General features: G+C 53.2%; 11 protein-coding genes across 11 annotated transcripts; 5 read left to right on the forward strand and 6 right to left on the reverse strand.

Moving 5' to 3' along the window:
* Nucleotides 1-138: 138 nt before the first annotated feature.
* J4E79_010170 (uncharacterized protein) lies at nucleotides 139-1,929 on the reverse strand (the record flags this gene model as incomplete). The annotated part of the gene is made up of 2 exons (XM_049359009.1): nucleotides 139-569; nucleotides 621-1,929. The coding sequence occupies 2 exons, from the start codon at nucleotides 1,927-1,929 to the stop codon at nucleotides 139-141; spliced, it is 1,740 nt and encodes a 579-aa protein (XP_049206387.1).
* Nucleotides 1,930-2,572: 643 nt separating this feature from the next.
* On the reverse strand, nucleotides 2,573-3,770 carry J4E79_010171 (uncharacterized protein; the record flags this gene model as incomplete). Its single annotated transcript, XM_049359010.1, has 3 exons — nucleotides 2,573-2,809; nucleotides 2,861-3,554; nucleotides 3,604-3,770. 3 exons carry the CDS (start codon nucleotides 3,768-3,770, stop codon nucleotides 2,573-2,575), a joined length of 1,098 nt encoding a protein of 365 aa, XP_049206388.1.
* A 1,086-nt stretch (nucleotides 3,771-4,856) lies between these two features.
* On the forward strand, nucleotides 4,857-5,761 carry J4E79_010172 (uncharacterized protein; the record flags this gene model as incomplete). The annotated part of the gene is made up of 2 exons (XM_049359011.1): nucleotides 4,857-5,406; nucleotides 5,454-5,761. The coding sequence occupies 2 exons, from the start codon at nucleotides 4,857-4,859 to the stop codon at nucleotides 5,759-5,761; spliced, it is 858 nt and encodes a 285-aa protein (XP_049206389.1).
* Nucleotides 5,762-6,901: 1,140 nt separating this feature from the next.
* On the forward strand, nucleotides 6,902-7,539 carry J4E79_010173 (uncharacterized protein; the record flags this gene model as incomplete). Its single annotated transcript, XM_049359012.1, has 3 exons — nucleotides 6,902-7,004; nucleotides 7,054-7,379; nucleotides 7,522-7,539. 3 exons carry the CDS (start codon nucleotides 6,902-6,904, stop codon nucleotides 7,537-7,539), a joined length of 447 nt encoding a protein of 148 aa, XP_049206390.1.
* A 1,230-nt stretch (nucleotides 7,540-8,769) lies between these two features.
* Nucleotides 8,770-11,396, reverse strand: J4E79_010174 (uncharacterized protein; the record flags this gene model as incomplete). The annotated part of the gene is made up of 12 exons (XM_049359013.1): nucleotides 8,770-9,206; nucleotides 9,255-9,411; nucleotides 9,463-9,813; nucleotides 9,865-9,967; nucleotides 10,022-10,153; nucleotides 10,204-10,351; nucleotides 10,399-10,471; nucleotides 10,523-10,567; nucleotides 10,623-10,887; nucleotides 10,938-11,143; nucleotides 11,192-11,286; nucleotides 11,339-11,396. The coding sequence occupies 12 exons, from the start codon at nucleotides 11,394-11,396 to the stop codon at nucleotides 8,770-8,772; spliced, it is 2,070 nt and encodes a 689-aa protein (XP_049206391.1).
* A 1,047-nt stretch (nucleotides 11,397-12,443) lies between these two features.
* J4E79_010175 (uncharacterized protein) lies at nucleotides 12,444-13,390 on the forward strand (the record flags this gene model as incomplete). The annotated part of the gene is made up of 2 exons (XM_049359014.1): nucleotides 12,444-12,969; nucleotides 13,026-13,390. 2 exons carry the CDS (start codon nucleotides 12,444-12,446, stop codon nucleotides 13,388-13,390), a joined length of 891 nt encoding a protein of 296 aa, XP_049206392.1.
* Nucleotides 13,391-15,952: 2,562 nt separating this feature from the next.
* On the reverse strand, nucleotides 15,953-17,912 carry J4E79_010176 (uncharacterized protein; the record flags this gene model as incomplete). Its single annotated transcript, XM_049359015.1, has 3 exons — nucleotides 15,953-16,489; nucleotides 16,535-16,734; nucleotides 16,790-17,912. The coding sequence occupies 3 exons, from the start codon at nucleotides 17,910-17,912 to the stop codon at nucleotides 15,953-15,955; spliced, it is 1,860 nt and encodes a 619-aa protein (XP_049206393.1).
* Nucleotides 17,913-18,253: 341 nt separating this feature from the next.
* Nucleotides 18,254-19,171, reverse strand: J4E79_010177 (uncharacterized protein; the record flags this gene model as incomplete). The annotated part of the gene is made up of 4 exons (XM_049359016.1): nucleotides 18,254-18,361; nucleotides 18,412-18,743; nucleotides 18,793-18,988; nucleotides 19,160-19,171. The coding sequence occupies 4 exons, from the start codon at nucleotides 19,169-19,171 to the stop codon at nucleotides 18,254-18,256; spliced, it is 648 nt and encodes a 215-aa protein (XP_049206394.1).
* Nucleotides 19,172-19,470: 299 nt separating this feature from the next.
* On the forward strand, nucleotides 19,471-21,099 carry J4E79_010178 (uncharacterized protein; the record flags this gene model as incomplete). The annotated part of the gene is made up of 1 exon (XM_049359017.1): nucleotides 19,471-21,099. One exon carries the CDS (start codon nucleotides 19,471-19,473, stop codon nucleotides 21,097-21,099), a length of 1,629 nt encoding a protein of 542 aa, XP_049206395.1.
* A 36-nt stretch (nucleotides 21,100-21,135) lies between these two features.
* Nucleotides 21,136-21,468, reverse strand: J4E79_010179 (uncharacterized protein; the record flags this gene model as incomplete). Its single annotated transcript, XM_049359018.1, has 2 exons — nucleotides 21,136-21,337; nucleotides 21,389-21,468. The coding sequence occupies 2 exons, from the start codon at nucleotides 21,466-21,468 to the stop codon at nucleotides 21,136-21,138; spliced, it is 282 nt and encodes a 93-aa protein (XP_049206396.1).
* Nucleotides 21,469-22,121: 653 nt separating this feature from the next.
* J4E79_010180 (uncharacterized protein) lies at nucleotides 22,122-24,644 on the forward strand (the record flags this gene model as incomplete). The annotated part of the gene is made up of 2 exons (XM_049359019.1): nucleotides 22,122-23,986; nucleotides 24,470-24,644. 2 exons carry the CDS (start codon nucleotides 22,122-22,124, stop codon nucleotides 24,642-24,644), a joined length of 2,040 nt encoding a protein of 679 aa, XP_049206397.1.
* Between the last annotated feature and the right edge of the window lie 178 nt (nucleotides 24,645-24,822).

Genomic DNA, 24,822 nt, shown 5'->3' on the forward strand with positions numbered 1-24,822 from the left:
CATCGCTGATGCCTAGAATGATGATAAAAAAGCGACCGAACAGCACTGCGGCTTCTAATAGATGCCCGTTGGACGACCACTCGATGCATGTCCTCGTGATCTGTATTACCCCTCTGTTCCCCCTTACACGTCATGCACTCAACCAACCAACAGACCCTTCACCCCGCTGCCAAACCAAACCAAACTCCTCGCAGCGAGTAGACCCGGGCCAGCATACGCGGGCGGACCCATGCCCTTGAGTCCACCCACGGCCCTGATTTCCAAATCTCCAGCCACAGGAACGTTAGTCCTGCCCTTTTGTAGAATAGCAAACCGGAGCAGCACCTCAAGACACGTTATGCAGATACTCAGGACAATGAGTACGATGATGATCCACGTAATCTTAGTCATCTTCTTGTCGCTGATGGAGTCGGAGAGGATCTCGCCCAGATCCAAGAAGACTTGGCATCGCTCGTTGAGAACTTGGATGCGGGGTTTGATCTCGAGGTATTCGCGGACGGCGGTGTAGAGTGGGTGGAGGGTAGGCTCGGAGTCCCAGAAGAAGCTTGGGGTGTCGAGCATATTCGATGCTGGGAGAGGTTAGCAATTGATAGGTCGTGAGCGGGTGGCTCAATACGTACACAGGTTCACCTCGACACGGCTGGTGAAGAGTTGTCCAATCATCTTGACTACATCCGTTCTCCTCATGCCCAACTTTCCGGTAAGTGCTAAGCGCTTCGGTACGTATTGCGCGGCGAGCATAGTCCTGCTCATGCTTTCTTCAAACAGACTAAGCTTGGTGCTTTGCGCGATGGCGTGGCTCATGGCTAGCTTGATCATGTGGTCTCCGCTCTTGAGGGTAATCATGTCGTTGTAGACGCGGGGTCGCTGGATCTCGGGGTTGTATTCGAAGTGGAACTCTTCCGTCTCAAAGTCGGACTCGGCCAAGGGTCGGCTTGCGATGTTGATTCCGGTAGCGACGGCGGAGAAGGTGAGGTCGGCCAAGATGTCCTTCTCCTGCTTCTCTGTGAAGTTCCAGAAAACGACGACACCGTAGGAGAAGACGAACATCTCGCCAAAGGTCAGCGCATTGGGGGCGATTCTGGAGTTCTCGGTCGAGTCTCGGCGGTCGTGCATGCCGTCCCAGGGCTGGTCGAGCTCGTGGTCGTCGCGCACGTAGTATGTCTCTTCGTCGCCAAAGTAGCCTTCGTGGTGATCGCGCTGCTCGTTGCGCTCGATTTCTTCGTCGAGCACCGTCTTTCCGCCTGGGCTCTTGAGCGCCGGGCTACTGCGGACGCGGTAGCCATCGTTTCCGGGCAGCAGCGGGAGGTGGTATACGGTGTAGAGGCAGTCGTCGTACAGCTTGGTGCGCGCATTGTGGGTGTCCTTGACGAACTGAGCGGTGCTCTTCATCTTGTAGGCCTGGGCGGTGCAGTAGGCCGTGACGCGCGACAGCTTATCCGTCCGCTTCGCTTTGGGCAGGCGCTCGGCATAGCTCTTGTCGTTTGGCCCGCCCTTGGGAGTCCGTCGCGCAAGGTCTTCGTCGGTGGGCGGGCCCTCGTACTCGTCGTCGTCAAAGTCGCCCTTCTCGTCCTCCTCCTGGCCCTCCGTCTCGGGCAGCAGGACGAGCTTTTCGCTGAGCTTGCTGGAGCGCGTGGGCATGTGCTGGGGGATCAGGCGGCCAGTGAGTCTGGGATCGAGCGGATGGCGGCCGCTGGGGGTACGCGTGTGCATGATGGGGCGGTTGGCGTTGCCCGGTGGGCCGCGTCGCTGCTGCTGCGAGGGAATGTCCGAGGCGTACTGCAGGATGTTGTCCACCGAGATCAAGCGCGCGCCTGTCGCCTGTCGCTGTCCTGCGCCGGGTCGTTGGGGTGCTCGGGGTGCGGCGTCGCGGCTGTCGGTCATGAGCACCGTCGGCCCTCTCTTGCTCTTAGCTGTTGGCCCGCTCATTTTGCTGGTTGCTGCTATCCACTCCGCTAGTGCCTGTAGCTGCAAGAAGGTTTGGCACTTCAGATGTCGCGATTGCAAGCGATTGGAAGACCAGAGCGTTGGGCTATGGAGTGCTGGTAGTGGTTCCGATAGAGCTATACAGGGCGCGACTGGCGATGCGCGTACTCTGCCGATAGTGGACGTAAAGGTGCACTTTGAGGTTGTGAAAGCCGGCCGCGGTTCACGTCATTGCGCCTTGGCGTGCATGCACCAACTCCACACCTAACGGCTCGCCAAACGTCAATCAGGGGTGCATACATATCACGCTTGTCTACTTTCACATGGCATTTGAGCGCTGCTAAAGATGAATATCAATTGGTGGGGGTTATATCTCAGTTGAACTCGCTATTGATCGTCTCACAGAGAACGCCTGAACACCATGCTCTAGAAAGAGAACAGCCGTCCATTACCAGAACATGGCCGATCCAAGCATCAGCTCAAAAACAAAGGAAAGCCTGCTGGAGGTCGGATGGCGACGAAGCGAGGGGGTATCTTCTCCATGTCCCCGCTGGTCTTGATTCCCTCCGCGCTTCGCATTCTGACAACGCCAAGAATAAACAAACATTACATGTGGTATCAAAACAAGCCATGCAGCTGCACTGGCTTACAGGCGCTTGCCTGGCACGAAGATGAAGAGGCAGCAGACAGCTACCGTGACAGCCAGGAACATGACCATGACAGTGATGGAGCGCCGGTTCAGCGTCTTCTTGACGAATGGCTCCCTGATCCGGTTGAAGTCGAAGAAGGTGTACTCGCTGAATCCAGCCAGGGCGAGGATTGGGTCAAGCATGTACTGGTGCGTGAAGATGAGGTAGATGGCGATAGTGAACGGGAGGATGATCTGTGCAGAACATTAGTTGATTCTCCATCGCATAACCGAAAGGTGACATACCCAGCAGCGCGTGCTTCTTGACTTGTCAAGGAATATAAGAATGAACGACGTCCACATGGCCGCAAAGAAGCTGATCAGTCCTACTATGAGACGGAGCATCATGCTCTGGGGTACAAGGTTGCCGAGGCCCTTGTTCTGCAAGAAACCTGGGTATGCATCGCGCTCCATGGCTTGGAAGACGTAGTCTTTGGCACTGTCAAAGAGCTCGGGATCCGCACGCTGCTCTGGCCCTTCTATGGCCTCTTGAACCTCGGTCAGGATACTCTGGGGAATTATTATTTCCCGCTCGGACCCGGGGAGCAAGTACGTGTACAGAATTTTCTCTGCCGACGCGCGCAGGTCCTCTCTGCTGGGCTGAGTGTTATCAGTGGACGAGTTCACGCCGGGTGAGCTCGAATCACCCGGAGTGTCTAGTAAGTTCAGGCTTGGACGCGGGAACTCTCGGCTCTGGTTGCTACCCTGACTGTTTTGTGGCGAGTGGTTGCGGCTGCCGCGGTCGGAACGAAGAAAGGCGGACAAGCGCTGGTCAGACAGATTGTCACCTTTCTCGTTAGAAGGGCCTTCTCCAGCGTTGTTCAACATGTAAGATGAACGCCTACTATTTTTCTCGAGATCAGGAGTTTCTTCTATCATGCTCCTGTGTAACCGTCGGACGTAAAGCCTGCATAACTGCAGATGTTGCGACACATCAAGCCTGTTGGTGGTCAGCGTGGTCCCCGAGCCTGGACATGGGATTGTCTTACCAGAAGTCCAAGTAGTCGACAGAGCGCTGCTGGTCGCGCATGTAGATGTAGAAGGAGAAGAGATCCAGTGGTGGCCTGGTTGTCCTACTGAGGACTTCGAAGAGCGTTGGGAATCGATTGCGGTGGGCTGGAGGCACCGGAGAGCCGGCATCCTGGGGGTGCGACATGACTGGGGTGAGTCGGGAGATGTGGTGTTAACGAGAGGCGCGCGACGATCGTCGCTGGTGGGTGAAGAATGGCAGGTATCGATAGACGGTAGACGCAGGGTCTGGCGTAGGCTGGCGGCGGGCGGTGTGTTTGCGTGACTAGTGCTGTGGTTGCTGAGCGAACGGCGGCGAGCGTGGTGGTCCGGCCGGTCGCGACGCCAGGGTCGACGTGTTGATAGACGGTGGGAAATGGGCGACGGTGGTCAGGTCGCGGGGAATTGAGCTTTGCGGCGTCGCGTCAGCGCCTCGGAGCGTCGTGAAGCTGGCGTGGCAGCGGGAAATTAGGAGTGAAGTCGGCACCTCTAGCTTGGCGCGACGGTTGGCGGAGCAGGGAGGCAGCGGCAGTGGCTTGCGATGGCCTTGGTCGCGCACTGCACGACGGCGCTGGTGTCGATAAGAAGCAACGGGTCACATGAAACTGCCTTCACTGTGCTGCGTCCGACTCGCGTCTTGTGGATGAGCTGGTGGATCAGGTGTGCGCGGTGACGATGATGATGCAGCCCGGATGCAGCCCGTGTGCCTGAAACGCGAGGCTGTGAGGGTCGAGAAGGGCCGCGAATAGCTACTGCCTTTCCACGTGACAGTCCCTGCCACCCCAGCACCCAGCACCACCTGGACAGCTAACAAGGCAGCTGTCACCCATGGTAGGTGGAACGTTGAGAACACAGCGCAGGAGGCGGCGGCCGTATCTCTAGAAATCATTTGTCCAGCTACTGTGCTTTCTTTTCGCCGATCATCGTCCCGTGGCCACGCCAGGGACCCGCGTCATGGGGCTACTGCTTGTTTCTTCCAGGGCTACCAAGGCATAAGATGAGCAGGAAGTCGCTCCTGAGGGCTTTCACGCGTTCCTTGTGGGCGATATGCAGGAAATGCACGAAAGACGCCTTGTGGCCTCCATGTCTCTCGTATGGATCGACGGCTTCCAGGCAGCAGTCAGCCGGTTTCACAGCCCGGCGCAGCCTTTATAGTCCGCATTGATTCAAAACTTCATTTCAGGACATACTTCCTTTGCGCGCATTCCGAGTTTCAGTGCAATACCTATCAACAATGGCAGCTCCCAGAACCTTACCCGCAGACCTGAAGGAGGACCTGCTTCGCACCCACGAAGATCGGACATCCGTCCAGCCCAGCCCTCCGCCCTCCACATATACACTGCCCGATGGTTTCCTCGAAGGCCCAGCGCCCAATCTGACCAGGTCTAAAATTGATTTCAAGAAGGCTGGCTTGTTAGAGGACGAAAAGTCATGGGCTGTCATACTCGATGGTGTCCTCTCCGAAGACGAGTGCAACACTTTAGTGCAAGCAGCCGAGGCGACCACAAACGGCAAGTGGGAAAGGGCTCTAGTCAACGTTGGTGGAGGCATGCAGGCTATGTATGAGGACACGAGAAAGTGTGGGCGCATCATCTGGGACAATAAAGACATCATGGCCAAGCTATGGGCGAGGATAGAGGCGTCGGTGCCTGAGATCCATCGATTGCACAACTGGGTCGACGTCACAGGCAACGGCCCAGCGAGGCGGGGCGAGACGTGGAAGGTGACTAGACTCAATGAACGCGGACGCTATCTCAAGTACATCGGCGGGGAGTATTTCAAACGTATGTATTGTATTGCATCTTGCGACTGTAGCTGCTGACTAGATCAGCGCATTGCGATGGGACCTACGAAACGCCCGACGGCACCGAGCGCTCTTATTTCACCCTGCATCTGTACCTCAATGACGCGGTATCAAAGAGCGGAGAGAAACAGCTTGAGGGTGGCGCCACTACATTCTTCAATAGCAGTATGAAGAGCCGTATAGACGTCGAGCCAAAGGCCGGACGTGTCCTGCTCTTCCAGCATCGCTTCCTCATTCACTCGGGCGATGACGTTGTGAAGGGTACTAAGTATACGTTGCGGACAGACATCATGTATGCGCTGGAGAAGGACGTAGCATCGGAGCCGCAGGAGTAGGCGCTCCAGGAAGAAGACAAGAGGAAAATCGCGCAGTAGTCGTAGGGCTTCGTTCCATTGGATTCGCATGAGGTTTTATTAGCAGTATCCTCGAACCAGAGGAGACAGCGCAAAGCGCACTTACATAGTAAAAAAAAGTTGAACGGCCTGCCTCGCCAGAGTAATCAGAATCGAATGATACCGTGCCCTCTTTCGCCCAAAAGGCTACTCAAGGTCAAGTACGCTGCGTATTGTACTACAGTGTCACCTCTCACCCGAAGGATCAAAGCACACAATCTTCGCACCGACTCCCATAGGGACACCAGTTCCACGCTCCCTCCCGCCGAAGCAAGAAGTCGCGCTTTCTGGCGCCCTGAGTTTTCTGATGCCGGATGCAGACGTGAGTCACGCCAGGCTCTTACGAGCAGTACAGCCCACAAGTGGGCGTGATAAAAAGTGAAGATTACTCCGAATTTCTCATTTGCAGGGTAGGACGTGCTCTCGAAAGAGTGTCTGTAGGTGTGCAAAGAAACGCAGCGTTGGCAAGGCAGGCCGTTGGAGGAGCAAGGAAATAGTTTTTGGCGGGGTTTTGTAGCTGGCGCGCCGGCGCGCTAGTGCTCGGCTAAACTGCGCCCGTGACGCGGATCCACGTGGAGACTGCCCGCGTCTTTCCTCTGTGCCTACCGACCGTGGTTTCCACTCATCTCTCCCCTTTGCTCAGCCGTCCGAGTTTGGAAATGCCGAAGGATACTACAGGTTCTGGTTCACTGATGTAGACGTCATGATGTGGCGCCCACATCAGCCACTTCATACATCACCAATGGTCGCCTCTCGCTTTATGAAATACACTCATACGCAGCAATTACTGGAGGCGCGATACTTCTCTCTTTCGTAGAGTATCACTTACGTATGAGTCGTGTGAAATGCGGGATTTGTGTTTGGCTTGTCGCCTCTGGGTCGCCGCAGTAATTACGAGTGAATGCTCTCTCAATTTCACCTCATCTTTCACTCTCCAACAACTTGCGTTATTTCACAATGCGCCCTGCCCTTCAAGCGTTTTTGCTCTACATTGGAGTGGCCTGACACATCTGCACGACTATTTAAAATCGCGTGGCTCTTACAACAGCTTCCCAAACTCACCCCACAACCTAAACAACAACCATGTTCGAAAAGCTATTCGGTGTTACGAAAAAGACCTTCCTGGAGAAGAATGTCGTTCGCGCTGGCGAGAACGACAAATTCTACGAAGACAAGTGCACGTTCTGTAAGTACTCCCCCCTAACTTGATATGTAATGTGTGCTAATAATTCTAGGTTGGGGTCCATACGACGAAGATCATCGCGCTGTTCGCGTGCAGCCTTGCGATCACGTGTTCGGAGACGTCTGCCTCGAAGACATGATCGAAGCCCCGAATGGAGACAAATGCCCCATCTGCCGAGCAGTATGGTTTCAGCCTCCTACTCAAGTTTTCCTCTGGCGTATCCTTCTGGACAACTTTGTGCGTCTGCAAATTTGGGCAATATTCGCCTTCAGCCGACTCCAGGCGTTCTGGTACACACTCCAACCGTTCTGGTATAGACTTCCAGCCTGGATCAGGTTTCCTGTCAAGGTCGTCAACTCCTGGTACCGCATGTCGAACGTATGCTACCAGATCGACTTCGTCTTACAGCGCCTGACCGACATATATCCGAGGAACCCAATCTTGCAACCCCAGCTGGAACTGGGGATGCGGATTTACGCGATGGTTCAAGCCCTCTATGTTCATCTCATGATTTCGTCAGGACGTTCCAGAGCCCTAGCGGTGAAGACCAGCGTTTTCTACCTAGTAGACGAGCTTTTTCAGACGCCATGGCAGTGGCAGAAGCTTCCAGTGTTGATCCTCTGGGCCATCGCACTTAGCGCACCCGTGGGTTGCATGGACCTTCGACTATTGAGTCGGCGCGATTGTGTCATCTTCTCAACCACCGTATTCTCGGTTATAATGGTTCGCTTATGCTTTGCTCAGATCATGATAGCCTTGCTATACGGAGGGATCGTCTACAATCCGTCGATTTTTTAAGCCCACGTCCGATCATAAGTGGGTCGGTTTTCAGCGGCAGAGGTGTGAGGATGTTTAAGCGTCGTTTATAGGCATCCACCTGCAATAAGCGTACTTCTACGCGCTGAGGTAAATCAATATTCTGTATCGTAATCATGTTCCTTGGTTATACCGCTCCGTTGTTCAATATGCGCGAATAGCCCTCTTCTCATTCGTCCTGCGTGGATAACTGGTTTGATGGTACTGACCATCTCTAACATTATTCTTATCCTTGGTTACCTAGTACTTATCTATACTTAACACGCCCTTGCATTCCGTGCTGTACTAAACGGACTCTACAGACCTACCACCCAACTAAACACCAGCCATGTTCGAAAATTTCCTCGGCCTTTACGTCTCCAGAGACGAATTCTTGAATTGGCGGACCTTCCCGGCGTTACCGACCGACACATTCAACGACAACACATGCTGCCTCTGTTGGGAACCCTATGACAACACTACTCACGCCGGGATGCTCTTTCTTCCCTGCAACCACGTTATGGGCCGAGACTGCCTTGCCGAGCTCGTTAAATCTCCAGGTGGGCATTTATGTCCTATATGTCGGTGCCAGCTGTTCGATCCGCCATTTGCTGTTGAAGAAAAAGTCGGCCAGCTATTTTACGCTTGTGGCGTATTTTTCGCCGTTCTGATGGTTATGTTCATGGCGGTTGCGGCACTTTTCCTGTTGTGCGATGCTGTGATTTGGATAGACCTTATGATAAATGGGCGGGGTTTGACAGGCACGTTGGAGACTCCGCGATAAACATGTTGTATGCTTGGAACACCATGTTCCTGCGGTTTTAGGCGCTGGTCGACTTCGCTACAGAAACGGAAACATGATCAATACACGGCTCCGGGAACGACAAACGCGCGAAAACCGCAACCTGCGTACGAGGAGTTGGATCTCAGCGAACCCATCCACGATGCGCATGGAGGCGAACAATACTGTTTCCTACCACACCCTGGACCCATTGTGCGACGCCGACAACACCTGAGATCTGACACCAGTCTTGTTCTCCCACTTCCCCCAATTCGTCCCAAGCCTACCGCCACTATCCCCAACCGACCTTACCGTACGGCGATGCGCTGCATCATAGCTCGATACCGCCGGCAAACTGTTCATCGGAAAGTCCGGCGCAATTGTTGTCGCATTCGGATCAGGCGGCGCACTCGCTTGCCACTCAACCTTGATGGAGTTGTCTTTCGAAAGCTTGACACCGTTGTGCCAAAGCTCGAAAGAAACATCAGCGGGCCCGAGATTGACTTTGACGACATAGTTGATGCGATGGTATTTCGGGCCGGAGTTCCACCAATGTCGGTTCTTGAGCTTGAAGAGGGAAAGTGGGAGGGAGGAGAAATCGGATTCGATCTTGCAGATTGAGCGGCAGGCTGAGGATGTTAGTATTGCGTTTCGTCATGTCGGGAATGTACACCTACCGTCGTTTTTTACTGTTGGAAGTTCAGACTTGTCGACTTCTGTGCATATTACTTCCGTGGGGTAGATTCTCGGTGGGTTGGGGTACTTGGATGAGGCTGGTGGGCACTTTCGTTGGAAGTTCTTTACTATGGGGAAGTCGCTCGAGACTGGCTCGCCCTGACACAGTCAGCGTCTTGTTGTCATATTGTACCCATAGAGTGCGCTTACCTGCTTGATAAACCAGTCGATGCAATCCATGACGTATTCCTTTTTGTCCAAAGGATCAATTTCCGTCCTCAACCCAAAGTGCGCAAGGTTGAACGGGTCGTACAGCATCTTGCACATCGTTCCGTATGATGCACGACTACATCGCCACCCGAGCACCGATTGACCGGTCTTGAGCTTCTGAATACGGTCGGTCACGTTGCCTTTGCAGACCACGAGTTGCGGGTCGGGTGCGATGCGGATCTGCATATGCTGTGCGTTGGAGTGTGGTGTGCTGCCGAATGCGTATCGGCTTCGTAGACAGTTTTGAACGTATGCGGAGTTGCCGAGACCTCCGGACAGGACGAGATGAGACTGAACTGGGTGAGACGGTGACATTATAGCATGACATGTAAGTTGACGTACTACTTGTTCGGATGGAAACTTTTGCTGCACACGAGCGAGCTGTTTGTCCATCATTTCGAAAAGCTTAGATACCTGAGTGTCGAAAAAGCCTTTCAAATCGTCGCTACAGAGGTGTCAGTCAAGAACACCACGAGTAGGTCTCATGTGTAAGTCTAACCGCTGGAAGTACATGTCGCCGGCGCTGATAGCGCATTCTCGGTTGTTGTAAGCCTTGTCCAGTTTGGGTACCCGCACCGCAAACGTCTCGGTATCCATCAAAGATTCTTCCGAGCCGTAATCGCATTTTGCACTGAGCAGTCAGTCAGGTTGTCATCGCTCTCATCGATGATGCAAACAAACTTCTGGTATTCCTTCGAGATTCGCATTTCCCATGCCGCCTGGTGTACATCCTGAAGTCCCATTGGCTGAAGTCGATCGGCATGCTCCAATCGCTGTAGCACCGCTTTTTCGTATAGACTGTCGAGTTGTGCGGCTCCGATAGTGGCACCTCCGTGAGGTCAGTATAGCACAGGTGTAATGCTGCGAGAACCTTACCGAATACAACATCAATCTGTTCGAGAGTAAGAGAGCCACCTTGAGTGTTCTTCACTCGGAAAACCGATAGGTCCTATAACACTCAGCGAACCAGCCATGAGGCAGCACTACGATGCTTTCTCACCGTTGTACCTCCACCCACGTCGCATACGAAGAGTAACTCATTCTCCTGTTGGTAATGTTATAGTCTGCGCAGGAGTATCATGATCTGCTAGGCAACTCACCTTGAAGATACCAGGCATACTCCGCGCTGTATGTACCGCAGCCGCCTCAGCTTCCGTCAGCCCTATTGATGCTGTGTGGCTGGCGCACGACCCAAAACCAGCTGCGGATATCGTCTTCCTGAATCGTTCCACAGTGGGTATAGGTTTCCATGTTGTAGGTACCGAGAAGATGAACTCGATGTTCGCGTCTTCCCATCGGCTTGCGAGTTCGCCTCGTAGTCGCGCTTCGATCGTACGGTAGAGGTAGCTGAAATAATCCGTGTACCTGGAAAACCATCAGCTCACTGCAAGACCGACTTCCAGTACCGAGCTTACCATTTCTCTACTTCTTGGATATGTGGTACTTTCGATGGCTCACTAGACTTGGATCTCATTTGTTCCAGTAAGTCCTCGTCGAGCATGATCTTGAACCATTCCCTGCTCTCGTGACCTGCACCACTGCTCTCTTGTGCAGTTTCAGCAAGGAATCCCCATGATGACGGCGCTTCGGAGTTCTGTGGGTATACAAGTAACGTCGGCACCTGCACGAAGTTAACTTAGGCTTTGTGGTATACCATCGAAGATCTTACTTTGTTTTCATTCGCTTGCGTCCTTCCGGGCCAGCGTTGAATGTGCCGTACATTATCAGACCCAGTCGCTACGTTGCAGTATGCGACACCAGTACCTGTAAATCCTATGAGCGCTGAGATCTTGTCAACTCACAAGTCGCTACCTACATGTCATTCCAAAATCGATGGATACGACTAAGTCTGGTCGGGTTTGTGAAGGTTCCATGATGAAAACGCGGGTTAAAATGATGGTCAGTTTCTGCTTCGCAACAACAACAACAAGAGTACTATAGCTTCGCGTAGTTTCAGCAACAGGTAGTGATGTTTGTCATGTATGAGATTCAGGTGCAAGAAACGACAAGGCTGAGATATGCCGGCCTTCCCTGTCCTCTGGAAAGCCACTCTTGGCTCAGCCTCACACTTCTTTTTTGCCGACAGGTCGAGACCATTCTCATGAAAGTACAACGTGGGGTCTGTAGCGGTACCAATTCATTTGCGGCGGTGTTACACGATGTTGATTTGGTGAGACAGACCGATATGCAGTAGTAACACGCCACGCAGGCTCGTGCTGGTGACCGTTCAGCAACAATGCATTTGGACCCCACACCATAGAGTTCAACACCACATTACTGGTATCAGCCTCGTCAACACTTACCATTTCCGGTGAACCAATAATGCGGTCAGAGCTTCGCAGCCCGCGCTACTGTTGTACAGCTGAAGCCTGCATATATCTGCTCGGGCTGTGCTATCGGGTTGCGGTACGCCTGCCTTGCTTAAGTCGACGATACCTAGGTAGTCTCAACATCTTCGCTCCTGTGTTGTCTTCTGAAGTTTCATACGTGTGTATCCCAAGAGAACGTCTGCGAATAGACAGATCATGAGCGGAGTAGCGGAATCCAGTCCGGAAGCGACTCCAGGTTCTTCGACCGCGCCGGCGATCGGGGGAGCGTTGTCATCCACACCATCAACACCAGCATCGGCATCGTCGTCTTCCCAGGTGACATCGCTACCCAATTCTTCAACTTCTGCTCCTGCAGCAGTAGTGGACACGAATGTCCCGGCACCCACTTGCGCCCTCACTTGGATTAACTCTACGGAGTCGAAATGTGTTTCGACCACGCCGCCAACGACATCACCGCCCACTCCTCAACAATCACCGAGCAAAGGCATAGTTGTTAGCAACACCACGGGGCGGAATGCAACGGCGTCGGCGGCACCGCTTTCGACTTCGGAAGGACTCCCAGGAGGTGCGGTGGCCGGGGTAGCCATTGGAATGTTCCTCGTCGGTTTGCTGATCGCTGGAGCCGTGTTCTTTTTCCTGCTACGCCGTCAGAAGCAGAGAAGATACAATCCCACACCAAATCATCTACCACCTTCCGCTCACAACTATGGCGCTGCTGGGCAAGTGGAGAAAGGCCCGACTGTCGCTACCAGCGCTTATGCTTCAAACATCGACGATATGCTACCTCAGCCTGTAGCAGATGATACCATCACAGATGCAGCCTTGAAGATACGGGACAGCATCAAGAACCACGTTCGAGAGTTTTACCATGTTTCTCCCGTTCCGGCAGGCAGTATCAACCAGGCAAATATGAAAGAGCTGGCGATCGCAACTGGCACAAGCTCTTCCGTACTTGCAAGTATGCTCTCGAATATCTCAACCCGAGCCGAAACGCTTCGCCTCATTGTAGCCTGGAGTGTGCTCTCGAGATGCACCGGAGAACGCGTTGAGAGCTTGCTTCCGGGAGAGCTTGCACCTCTCGCTTCAGCCGTTCCTGGAAAGGACGGCAAGAATGCCGGTAAGTTCATCTCAGCTTTGCGAGTTTTGAAACAGGAAGCTAACTCCACCACGCAGCCCAATCAGCCATGTACAGCAAATGGAAGACCATAACCGGTGCTCTCCTGCATGGTCGAGTTGGTCAGGACACGCAAGACCGACTCCGCAGATTCGCCAGTGCGGCTACAGACCTGGACGCCATCGTGGCGCCCTTCGTGCAGCGTGGCTTGGAAACTCAGCGCAGCAAAAATTTGGACATGATTCTTGCGCGGTCGGCAAACTTCGCGTTTCTGCTGTTTGAACAGCCCGGAGTCTTCCGTTTCGGGTTTTCTAGCGAACATGGGGGGTTGACAATGTTCCCAGCATTGCTACAGATAATCGGAGACCAGGGGCAGGTGCTGGTGCCGTCACGCGTGTTGCTGGAAAAGGAGATTGCGGCATGAGAACGAGGTGTGGTGGGGCGAGAATGGCGTTTCATCGATAGTTTATGCAGTATGCAATGCACCAATTGATCAGCTGAGATGCGTCTGGGATATGGCGATGGGTGCGGGCGGAAACGCACAGGAGGAAGGGACGAGGCTGAAGAGAGAAGTTGATGCTTGCTTTTGCACTAAACTCCATGTGTCTTAGCGCCAGTGCCACCGGCACGGAGAAGGAGCGTCCCTTTCTGCTTCGTCCAATCCGCGACTCACCATCGCGACACACGCAGCAGCCACTCGGTCGTGAGATATACTTAGGTCGATGGGTTCGAATATCTGGTATAAGCCCGGCATCATGGCCCGCGGAGTAATGACCCTATGTTTAGGCGCAGACGCATGAGCTCAGCCCGTGGAAAGAAGCATTGAGCTGCAGATCGGTTCTCGAAGCACTGCGACACAGCATGAGGGGTATTCCAGTACCCGCACGTTCAGCCTTGTTGGTGCTTTCGCTGCTTACAGAGTGTTGGGGGTCTATGAGCCGCCCACCGGCAGCTGTCATACTCATGAACTTGTTCTTCACGACCTGCATCTCCGTTTCATCATGAGAATCAGCCGTCGCTGATGAGCTCCTCCGTTACCATTCGAACTAGTCAGAATCTCATAAGATGAGCGGATTGATAGGTATGTATGCTGTACGATCAGAGCGCAGCGCAGGGCTTACTACGTAACAGGTATACCCACGAGATCCGCCAGTGTCAGCAAGGCGTTTCAGTTCGCTGATCTTGCGATACGTAGCGCAGATGTAGGGAGCGAGAGCGAAGTCTTCTTGCGAACGATACGAATCGTTCGTAACGACCTGTCCGAGGTCGAGCGCTTGGTCGCCGTTGGCTCGGTACGAACAAAACTCGCAAACACACCCGAAAGACTCCCTTGGATACGAAGTTGTATCGAGAACACCACCTCCGCCTTGGAGGAGATCGGCAGATGGGTGGACAGCAGCAGCGTCGAGCAGCATCGCGATGTCTTGAACCAATCTCAGAAACTCCGACACATTCTCAAAGACCGAGAACGACTAGCGGACCGCAAGAGCGAACTCATGGTATGCCATCAACAGTTGTCGAATGTACTCAGCTTTCTCAATCGCTTGGAGGACCTTCCCAGTACTGGGGCACTTCCCACCTATCAAGATACCACCTACTTTGATGACATCGTGTCGCGGCACAGAAGATCAACCGGCCACGCTCAACTGGGTGATGGCTCACCGAAGATCTTCTTGGGGGACAGCAATCGAACGACATCTTACCCTGCCAACAACACTCCGTGGCCAGCAAACCAGAAGTCGTTTTCTACCGAGGCACCATACACACAAGACGCGACGACCATGGATGCGGTGAAGTCCACCCTACGATCGTTATGTGGACAAATGCAAGTAATGCCAGACCACCGAGACTACAAGCCATACAACTCGCGATATCAATCGCCTCCCAGCCTACCAAGCAGTCCGCCCCCTACATATACATCGGCTGAACAGCGCAGTCCCCGCTCGGAAACATCGCTCGAAGATACCAAGCCTCATCTCAGTGTTGATCAACCGAGCCTTAGAAGCTCGCGGTCATCGCTGATTCAGGCGCATGACGATGCGCATATCATACCACCACCCCGAAATGACACATGGGCCTATACGTATCCAGAGACGCGTCAAGCGCCAGCAGAACTGGCGGGCGACAGCTTCATGAGTGGCACAAACTCGGACGGACCAGTGAATCCATATGCGTTCCATCCTATCGCGCCAAATGTAGCCCCACGGGCCCATGTCTTCCAAGACACGAAGATTGAGACTTTATCGGAGTTGATGGGGGATGTGAATTTGGCAGTAGAGCTGCCAGGTAGCGAACCAGCTCATACTTCGAGACATATTCTACGGCTCAGCTCGCAAACGACCAACTATGAGTTGCCTGCGAGCCAAGCATACAGCACAACATTTGCTTCAGAATTGCCGACTATCCCGAGACACAGACCTGTCATCTCGCATACGGTCAGCGAGCCGACCGCTCCCGCCAACGCGACATCAGTCGCGCCGCCGAGATTCGAGCTTGATCCTGTCTCCTCCCGAACACATCCTTCTCTGGCCACACGAGATCAGGCTGAGACTGGTAGACCCTGTTCGGTGTCTTCTGCCTCTTCAAGCTCTCGGCCAGCGATAAGCAGCACAGTATCTTCGAACCATGCAACAAACGTTGCTCCACTCGCGCCGCAAGCAAGCCATAGTCATGAACGGCCAATGCCACTGCGTACGCCACAGTCAACACTCAATACATCATCAGCGAGGATGAGACGTCAGAAACATATGTTGGATCTACTTGATAGCATTGATAGATGACAATTTGACTAGAATTCTGCTTCTCTCTCTTACATCATTCATACGTGACTGCGCTGGAATCTGTTCTTACGGGCTAACCAGGTTGATCACAATACACCATATGCAAGACCTAAACATATCAGCCTGCTACGTCTAAACCCTACTTATGAAGGTGTAGATGCACAACACATCGTAATAGAAGACTAGAAACTGCTAATCCTTTGCTTCTAATCCTCGCTACGGTCTGAACGAGAACCATCTTCATCCCACTTATTCCATCCGGCAACACCGTCTCCCCATTTTGTCTCGTCTTCACCATTTGCGCCTTCTTCACTATCTGCCTCCTCCTCACCACTCGTTCCATCCGTGAACACTCCAACTTCATACACGTCATCCGCGATGAGGAATCGACGCACGATGAACGTCTGAAGAGGTCCGTCGTTAAGATCCTCCGTGGCGAGGACGTCGGTCTCGCTGTACTTGTCCGCAAGTTCGTCCCTGACCTCCCTAACAGCGTTGTCCAAGCTTCGCGCCCCGAGATCCTTACTGTAGTACTTCTCGGTCAAGGCGGTGCATATCTTGCCGTCGTCGACGAGTGATAATCTACAATGTCCGATGTATCGGATGACGCTAGGATCGTGATCGATCGGTTGGCGGATGCTGGTCGCGTATTCAAGCATGAACTTGTGGGGTACGACCGCGCACTCAGAGGGCGAGAATGGGAGGAAGGGAACGAAAAGATGGAGACGTCCAGTGAACGGCATCTAGACTGGTTAGCGGATACGCGTGGCTGAAAGAGAAGTACTTACTCCGAACTTGCTACCGTACTTCTGTGCCAGACTCACTTGGAGGGGTCTGATGTCGAGGTTGTGCTTTTGCTTCTCACTGAGCCTCTCAATGTGTTTGGCATAGTACGTATTGATCTCGTCGTCACCGAAGTTCGTCGCAACAATCCATATTGTCTGCGTGCAGTCCACACCGGTATCGTTGCGCCGATCTGCGTACTCGCCTGTTCAAGGTTAGCTCGTAGTGCGCGCGCATCGGCAAAGACGTAGGAGACTTACCGTTTTGCATGATGACGAGAAGCGCGTCCCGGACCTTCTGATCAGTCTTATCGAACTCGTCTAGGAATACAACCGATCGTTTTCCACTTTGGTCAGTCAGGAAGTTGTTGAGCTTCGACCCGTAATCATTCCGGTCCCAACCCGCGGTCGACCCGAAGAGTGCCCAAACGTCACGGCAACTGGCGCAATCAATCGATACAGTATCCACGGATAGAAGCTGTCCCATCGATCTGGCCAGTTCTGTCTTCCCGTGACCAGACGCACCCGCGAACGCCATGATCAGTGGTTTCATGGTACGATGAGCGATGTGTGAGTAGACCTTCTTCATGACCAATCTCGTCGCACATCGCTGGCCAACAAGGAAGTATGGGAGTTTAGTAAGCTCAAGCATCTTGTTTCCTTTGGCGATTTGACGCGCTCTGGCATGCAGCGGTGCTATGTTGTAAGCCAAGGACAGTAGATATCGATGGGTCAGGTGCAGGGCCCGAGCTAGAACAGGCCGGAGCGTCGGGGTACACCATGCTGACTTCTGCAAGGCAGATTTAGGAACCGGGATCGCGGCAACAGGCTCGTCTTGGGGCGTTTCCAAGAACTTGACCCACATGTCCATGGGTATGACCGTAGGATTGGCCCCATTGGCAAGCACAAGCTTTATGACTTCGCTGGTGTCGATGGCTTCTGCTTGACCATGAATAGCTACGTATGCTAGCAAGGGAATGGCAAACGTGTTGTTAGGGACTTCAGTGTTGACACCATGTTGCTGAAGAACAGATATCATCTCGACAGAGTTGCGTTCAGCCGCATAATACAACAGGGGCCAGCCGTGGTTGGTCAAGGTTTCTCGAAACCCAGGACTTCCCGCGTATGTTTGTAGATACGCTTTGAAGGCCGTGAGAGAGCATTTCTTTTGGATAGCAGCACATAGTGTTAGGATAGAGAAGGCTTCGGGAGGTCCCCAGGACTGAAGTATATCGTCGGCTGGCGTTTTTGAGTCGTCGTAGTAGGGATGCATTGTCAGTTCGTGGAGGCGATAAGATTCAGGATCGAGCGTTAATAAACCCGTCCAGGAATCTGGATCGTGTTTCTTGGTGATCTTATTCTCGACTGTATCACTGCTGGTCATGTTGATGTTGATATTGTTATGAATGTTGTGTGGTTGAGAAGGGTACACGAGGGCAGCGTAGCATGCAGGTATTTGAAGCGATTTTGTTTGCTTAGAATGCACCTGCATTGGCGAGGAACATCTTGCATTGCGCTTACAAAGCGTTGTGTGATGATGTTTTCCCAACGCAGAACATTCCTGTAGCGGCTAGACGCGTCAATGAAGGTCAAATTCTGTGTGGCTGAAGGGTTGAGAGCGAGTTCTGCTTCGTGCTGACATTCCAACGAAGCAGAATTGGCCGTGAAATCTGCCATATTCTAGTGTACTAGATAAAATAACAAGCAGCGGCCGTCCAGAGGCACTCATTCCTCGGCACCCTCCATGTCGACATCGCCTTCTTCGCCCTCTTCTTCTTCTCCGCCTTCAGCCCACCATAGAGTAGGACCAAGACCAGGTTGAGCCATTGATCCCTAAGTTACACGTCAGCAATGCTTTGATATTGGAAGTTCAGAAAACCTACGATGATCTTCCAGGCCGTCGGTCTCTCTTCAATGATCTCGCCCTTCTCATCCTTTTCAATAATAGTCGGTCTCTGATCATACCACTCTTCATGCTCTACCCTGAATAAAACTGGCTCGCCTTTATCGAAGAAAAGTTCTGTGCCTTCAGAGTTCCAGATCCACACCATCTCAGCTTTAGAGAAGGACGAGTTCTCTGGTAGATTTTGGTAGGGAACGAAAACTTCCGATGTGAATTCCAGGTCAAGAATGATGCCTTCCTCGTTGGATGACTTGATCCGTCCGTAGATGATTTCTCCACGGAATGGGCGAAAGACAGTCATACGAAATTCGACTGCGTTGAATGTGAGTTGTGACTCTAAGAATGGTATGGTGATACCTACTGTTGACATTGACCAGTCCGGTACCGTGGCCGATGAGACCCTCGGTAGCTGAAACGAGATCCCACATGCATAGGCATAGGCCAATGCCAGGGACGATCCTATTGCTGTACTTGTCGTTGACTACATCTTTGATAGCTTGTGCGCTAGGCTTCTCGAAGTCCTGCGGCTTGATTTGTATCAAGTCTTGAATCGTGGTCTATGCAAGAATCAGTACAAGATCGAAAATATGTGTACGACGCGATCCCCGGCGACTGCTTTACGCGTAGTCATAGCCAAATCCCGTCTATCTCATCCGCTCAAATTTTCTGGGGCGCAGCGCGAAAGCGCGTACGCGATGAAGGCGACAATGGATTTGGGAGCAACTTACGAGTATGAACATGATCGCAGCTTTGGAGGCTTCATGGATATAAGAGCAGAGAATCGGTCGCTATCTGGACATGGCGGATATAGACAATGGACTTAATGGTGAGAGTCCTTTGGGTGACCACTAGCACTGCGCTAGTGGTATCGATAAGGAACTTTTGGGATTTGCGGACTCCCGAGGCGCGTCGCATGTTCTGCAACAGCCATCCCAGCGTTTTCGCGATTTCCACCCTACCATCATTCGCTTCTTATAACTATTATACCTAATGTCTTAGCACTTTCATTCGCGCGCAACACCAACTTTCTGCCACCACAATGTCGTCCTTCAGATTTCCTCCTCCGCCTCCGCCGCCGCCCAAGGCTACCCCCAGCGAGCAACCATACGCGAGTCAACGGGGCGGCGCTGCTCGAGGAGGTGGTGATAGGGGTCGTGGGAGAGGCGGCAACCAGAATCGTGGAGGAGGCTTCAACAGCTCTGGAGGCAATCCAAGAGGTGGTCATGGGCAGAGTCGCGGTCGCGGAGATGCGCGCGGCAGAGGAGGCCAACGAGGAGGATATCAAAACAACAGAGGCGGCGCAAATAACAGGGGAGGTTACAATGCCGCCAACGGACAACATCAGACGAATGCGCCGCCCAACAATGCCTCCACGAATGGCTACAACAACTCGTCCTTTGCCGGCGGCGCGCAAACATATGGCGCGACACAGCAGCAATACGACCCCAACGCTCTCGCCCAGGTCATGTCCTATATGTCGACACCGGCCGGCGTACAATCGATGGCAGCGTACGCCAACCATATGACAAGCACAGGCAACGCCCCCTTTCCCCAGTCACCACAGTCCCATCAGAACCAACCGAGCCCTCAGTATTCGCCGCCTCAACACGCCGGTCAGAAGAGAAAACTGAACGACCGAAACAGCAATGCACAACAGCAGCGGAACCCACCTCAGCCAAGTTCAAAACCACCGAGGGCCAAGGCCGCCGTACCCCCACAGGTGCCCAGCTTCGGCTTCTCCCTGCCTCCACCTCCCGTGGTGCGACCGGACAACAAGAAGCGCAAGGTCAATCTAGGACTCTCGAAGCAACCAGTTCCTGATGAGAGTAGCGATGAAGAGGACATTGACGAAGAAGCCGCGTATACGGAGAAGCTCAAGGGCGGAGGCTTCGCGTTCGAGCACGGAGGAGAAATGATCAGCATTCAAACAGGAGCTGAGGTCGCTGCATGGATCAAGGACAGGAGAAGAAACTTCCCCACACAAAAGAGGATCGTGGATAAGGCAGAGGAAGCCGCGAGGAAACGAGCAGCCGAGATAGACTTTTTGCGCAGGGTGAGCGGCAAGCCCCCGAGAGAGCACCACGTCGACGCCCAGATTCAGCAACCGAAGCCTCGCGAAAGGAGGCAGGAAAATACGATCAAGAAGGAAGACGGCGCAAAACGGGATGCCGAGAACCGCAGACAAGAAGAGCTCGCGGTTTTACGGAAGAAACTTCACGAAAGCATGATAAAGAAGCAATCTGCGCCGAGCGTGGTGGATCTGGGTCTAGGATACGAGAGCGAGACAGAGTCTGAGGCCGAAAGTTCAGTGTTATCCGAATCATCTGTGGTATCAAGTTCCGAAGAAGAGGAAGAGGAGTCCGAGCCTGAGTCCGACGACAGTGACGAAGCGCCAGAACCCACATCTTCAAAGATTGCTCCACCAGTCATCCGGGTTCCTCCTCCCCCGCGGGCACCAGTCGCCGAAAAGAAGGAAACGAGTGTGTGTAGCAATTGGAAGCGCAACGGAAGATGCCCTTATCTCCGCAAATGCAAATTCCAACATCCTCCCAAGGAAACAAAGCTGCAGGGATTGTACGAGCGCATGGTCGAGCAAGAGCTGGTCAAGGCAGACCAATTGGCACTCGATGCCATCAAATACTTGGGACAGCATGGGTTCTTGGGCTAAGATGCTGAATGGACATGCTTGCAGTGCTTCGATAGTTCATTCTCCAATGACATATGTACAACCTTGGTTTCCTACCCATACTTCGTGCACCTTGTTCGCATCGACATCCCATCTAGCGCCGGGACCTATGGTTTCTTTCGTCGCGTCGGGGTCATCAGGGTATGTGTATGTAATAGAGCCATTGAGTACAAGATGTGTCGTCTTCCCGCTGTGCTTGTGTGGCGAGTAGTGCGCATTGCTATGAGGAAGTTAGTCTACGCTCAATGTAGTAGAGTGATTGTACACTCACGGGCTATCGGTCCACGTAAACACATGGTCGAAACCCCAAGATCGGACTTCGCTCTCTGCTTCTTTCCGTGACTTGACCATTGTGAATGTGATTTGCGTCAAGAATGTCAGTGCTCATCGAACGATGATATCTTTGGCCATGCTGGACCCTGAGTGACGTCGGTGGGCTTGGCGAGGCTGCGGAGGCACATGTCAAAGCTAGACCCTTTTCACTCAGCGCCGCAAACAGGGCAGCCCCCATTCATTCACCTTGCACATGCAGCAAACGTCGGAAGTTGCGTGTCAATCTCCAGCAGGTATTAGCGATGAGCGTGCTCCACCAATTGGATGATCAAACGCCGGTGCGGCAAGCCAAGGCAGGCACGAGCTGACCATGAGGCTATTGTGCCCGCGTCAACGTCGCGGCCCGCACCCCTCATACCTTCACAACTAGATCCCGCTACCACTCCACAAAGGCTTTGTAGTCGCGAAACCAAGTTGCGCATAATTTTGGTGCGTATTGCATGTATGTTGACTATACCCGCCCATGAACCAATTGCGCAATTGGGAAGGAGATACTGACACCTCAGAGCCAGCTGAGCTGCCTGGATCCAGCCATTACTCAGGCACGCATACGCGTCCAGGATCATACACCGCTGCCACTCTGCACTTTGCTGCCGCCTATAAACCCTTTCGCCGCCCCTCCTGACTTTATTCTCCCTTCGACCCCGCTATATTTGTAACATCAACGCAAGATGTTGCCCGACAAGGATAGCACGAAAGACAGCAAGCTGGGTACGCCCAAGGTCGATAACCCCGAACTTCAAGCAGGCGGTGGTACAGCATCCGCCTCTGTTGCAGCTCGCAAGGTCGATGCCTTATCACCACTCCTTACGCAACACCTCAAGAGAGTCTACGACCAGATCACAACGCGCTACGACTTGACGACAAAGAAAGGGCAACAGCAGTGGCTGGTCGAGGAGCAGGAATGCTCAGGACAGAACGCCGAGCTTCTGGCCGACGGCTCATTCTCCAACTTCGCCAATTACTTCATGTCGGGCTCAGCAAGCGTCTTGAAGCCTGCGCAACCAGTCGACGAGTCCCATCCCATCTCCAACTACTTCATCTCCTCGAGCCACAACACATACCTTACCGGCAACCAGCTGTCGAGCGATGCCAGCATTGATGCCTACAAGAACGTCCTGATGCGAGGATGTCGCTGCGTCGAGGTCGATGTCTGGGACGGAGACGAGCTTTCCGACTCCAGCTCTGACGAGGAAGCTGCGAGGGGCAACCCAGGATCAAATGATGCGAGAAAAGACAAGAAGAAATCAAAGTCCGGTCTAAGCATTCGTCAAAGGCTAGCCCAGAAGTTTGGCAGCAAGGACAAATCCGAGGAGGAAGAACAAGAGACATCAGAGCCGCCTCAAGAGGACGCCAACAAGGTTCAGCCCTGGCATTCCGCTTCCTATACATCGGGAGCCGAGCCTAAGGTAACCCACGGTTACACTTTGACCAAAGACATGACGTTTCGCGCGGTGTGTGTAATCATCAGGGACTACGCATTTGCTGTGTCGAACCTGCCCTTGATCGTCAGTCTCGAAGTACACGCTAGTCCGGAGCAACAGGAGATCATGGTCGAGATCATGAACGAGTATTGGAAAGGCATGCTACTTGAGTTACCTCTCGATCCAGCGCAGGGTCTGCTCGAAGCTGAACTTCCCACACTGAAGGACCTGCACAACAAGATCTTAGTGAAAGTCAAGCGTGGACATCTGAAGCCAGCCGCGGCTGAACCACAACCAACAACGCTTGCCGCGCCAGCTGCAGCGCCCCAGCTACAACATACCATGAGCACCGAGTCTGCGGCTTCGGACGACTCTAAAGAAGCCGGACCAGATGGCGAGAACAACCCTCCAGCGCCGAAACCCAAGGTTATTGAAGCGCTGTCACGATTGGGTGTTTACTTAGGAGGATACTCGTACAAAACTCTCGATGCTCCAGAAGCGAAGGTTCCTACCCACGTGTTCTCTTTGTCAGAAGGTACACTGATGGAAGTTCACGAGAACGACCCCGTCCGACTTTTCGAACACAACAAACATTTCTTCATGCGCGCATACCCCAAAGGCACGCGGTTGACATCAACAAACTTGAACCCTTCTGTCTTCTGGCGCGCAGGTGTGCAGATAGTAGCGCTGAACTGGCAACGCTGGGACGGCGGTATGATGCAAAACGAAGCCATGTTTGCAGGCACTGCTGGATGGGTTCTCAAACCAGAAGGCTACCGCAGCACGAGCCAAGCAGCGACACAGAAGACCGCGATAACTCATCACGACCTCAACCTGAGCATTGAGTTCTTCGCAGGACAAGACATTCCTCTGCCGCCCGACGAAGACGATCCAAAGGATCTCAAACCTTATGTCAAGGTCGAGCTGCATGTTGAGTCGCACGAAGAGCGCAACTCCGAACATGTGCCCGGTGATGGAAAGGGCACCAAGACCATCGACCCCGACTTGAAGAAGGAGACCGAGAAGGCAAGGACCACGAACCCCGATTTCGGTGGTGAAATGGTCAAGTTCGTCAATGTTCCTGGTGTTACGGAAGAATTGACATTTGTCAGGTGAGTCTCATCTCTTTTCTTTCGCTACGTGTCAGGCACATGCAGGTCGTCATGAGGTCCGACTAGGTAACCCTGCATCATATCGCTACATACGCGCGAGGAACATTGAAACAGAGATTCCGAGTGAGCAGTCGTGGTACGGCTGTTGAATGAGGGTCGGGATCACTGCGCCTGCAGATCGCCTTTATTCCCGTTCACGCCGTTCTAGCGCCAGCGCCTCGTCGTTTCTTCGATGACACCGCATGACTCTGCGTCTGATCCAAAGAATCGGGTTTCAACGTCGAGCTATGGGGCAGCTGCAGTACCAAGGCGGTATACTGCTGTGGCTTCCGTCCATCGGCCGTTTCGTGACGGCTTTACTTCGCAGCGATAATAGCTTTGATATGCGCAACTGGACGTGGGCACGATGTTTCCTCTCGTCATGACGTTGCTCGGAATTCCATTTGTTGACTGTCAATGTCCATGCTAACCTCTTCCTCCCAGATTCAAAGTCATCGACAAAGAGCGCTTCGGCAAGGATGACCTAGCCGGTTGGGCATGCTTCCGCCTCGACCGCCTGCAGACCGGCCTCCGCATGCTGCATCTCTATGACTCAAACGGTGTCATCACCAAGGGTGTGCTATTGGTCCGCATCACGAAGACGGTCAGTACGGCTTGAATCAACTATATCTGTTATTCCTGACCGCTACTACTTACCGACCTATCTTCTTGTTTCCTTGGAGCTGGTGCACACTTTACTAGGTGCGCTGTTGTGGCTAATGCTGTGCTTTAGTTGTTGCCGAGAGGCGCGCGGGTGCAGCGTGGGAACCAGTTTGATCATGAGAGTTTGTCGCGGC

This window comes from Alternaria viburni (assembly GCF_023758015.1).
Source record: "Alternaria viburni strain BMP 2772 chromosome Unknown scaffold_29, whole genome shotgun sequence".
NCBI lineage: Eukaryota > Fungi > Ascomycota > Dothideomycetes > Pleosporales > Pleosporaceae > Alternaria > Alternaria viburni.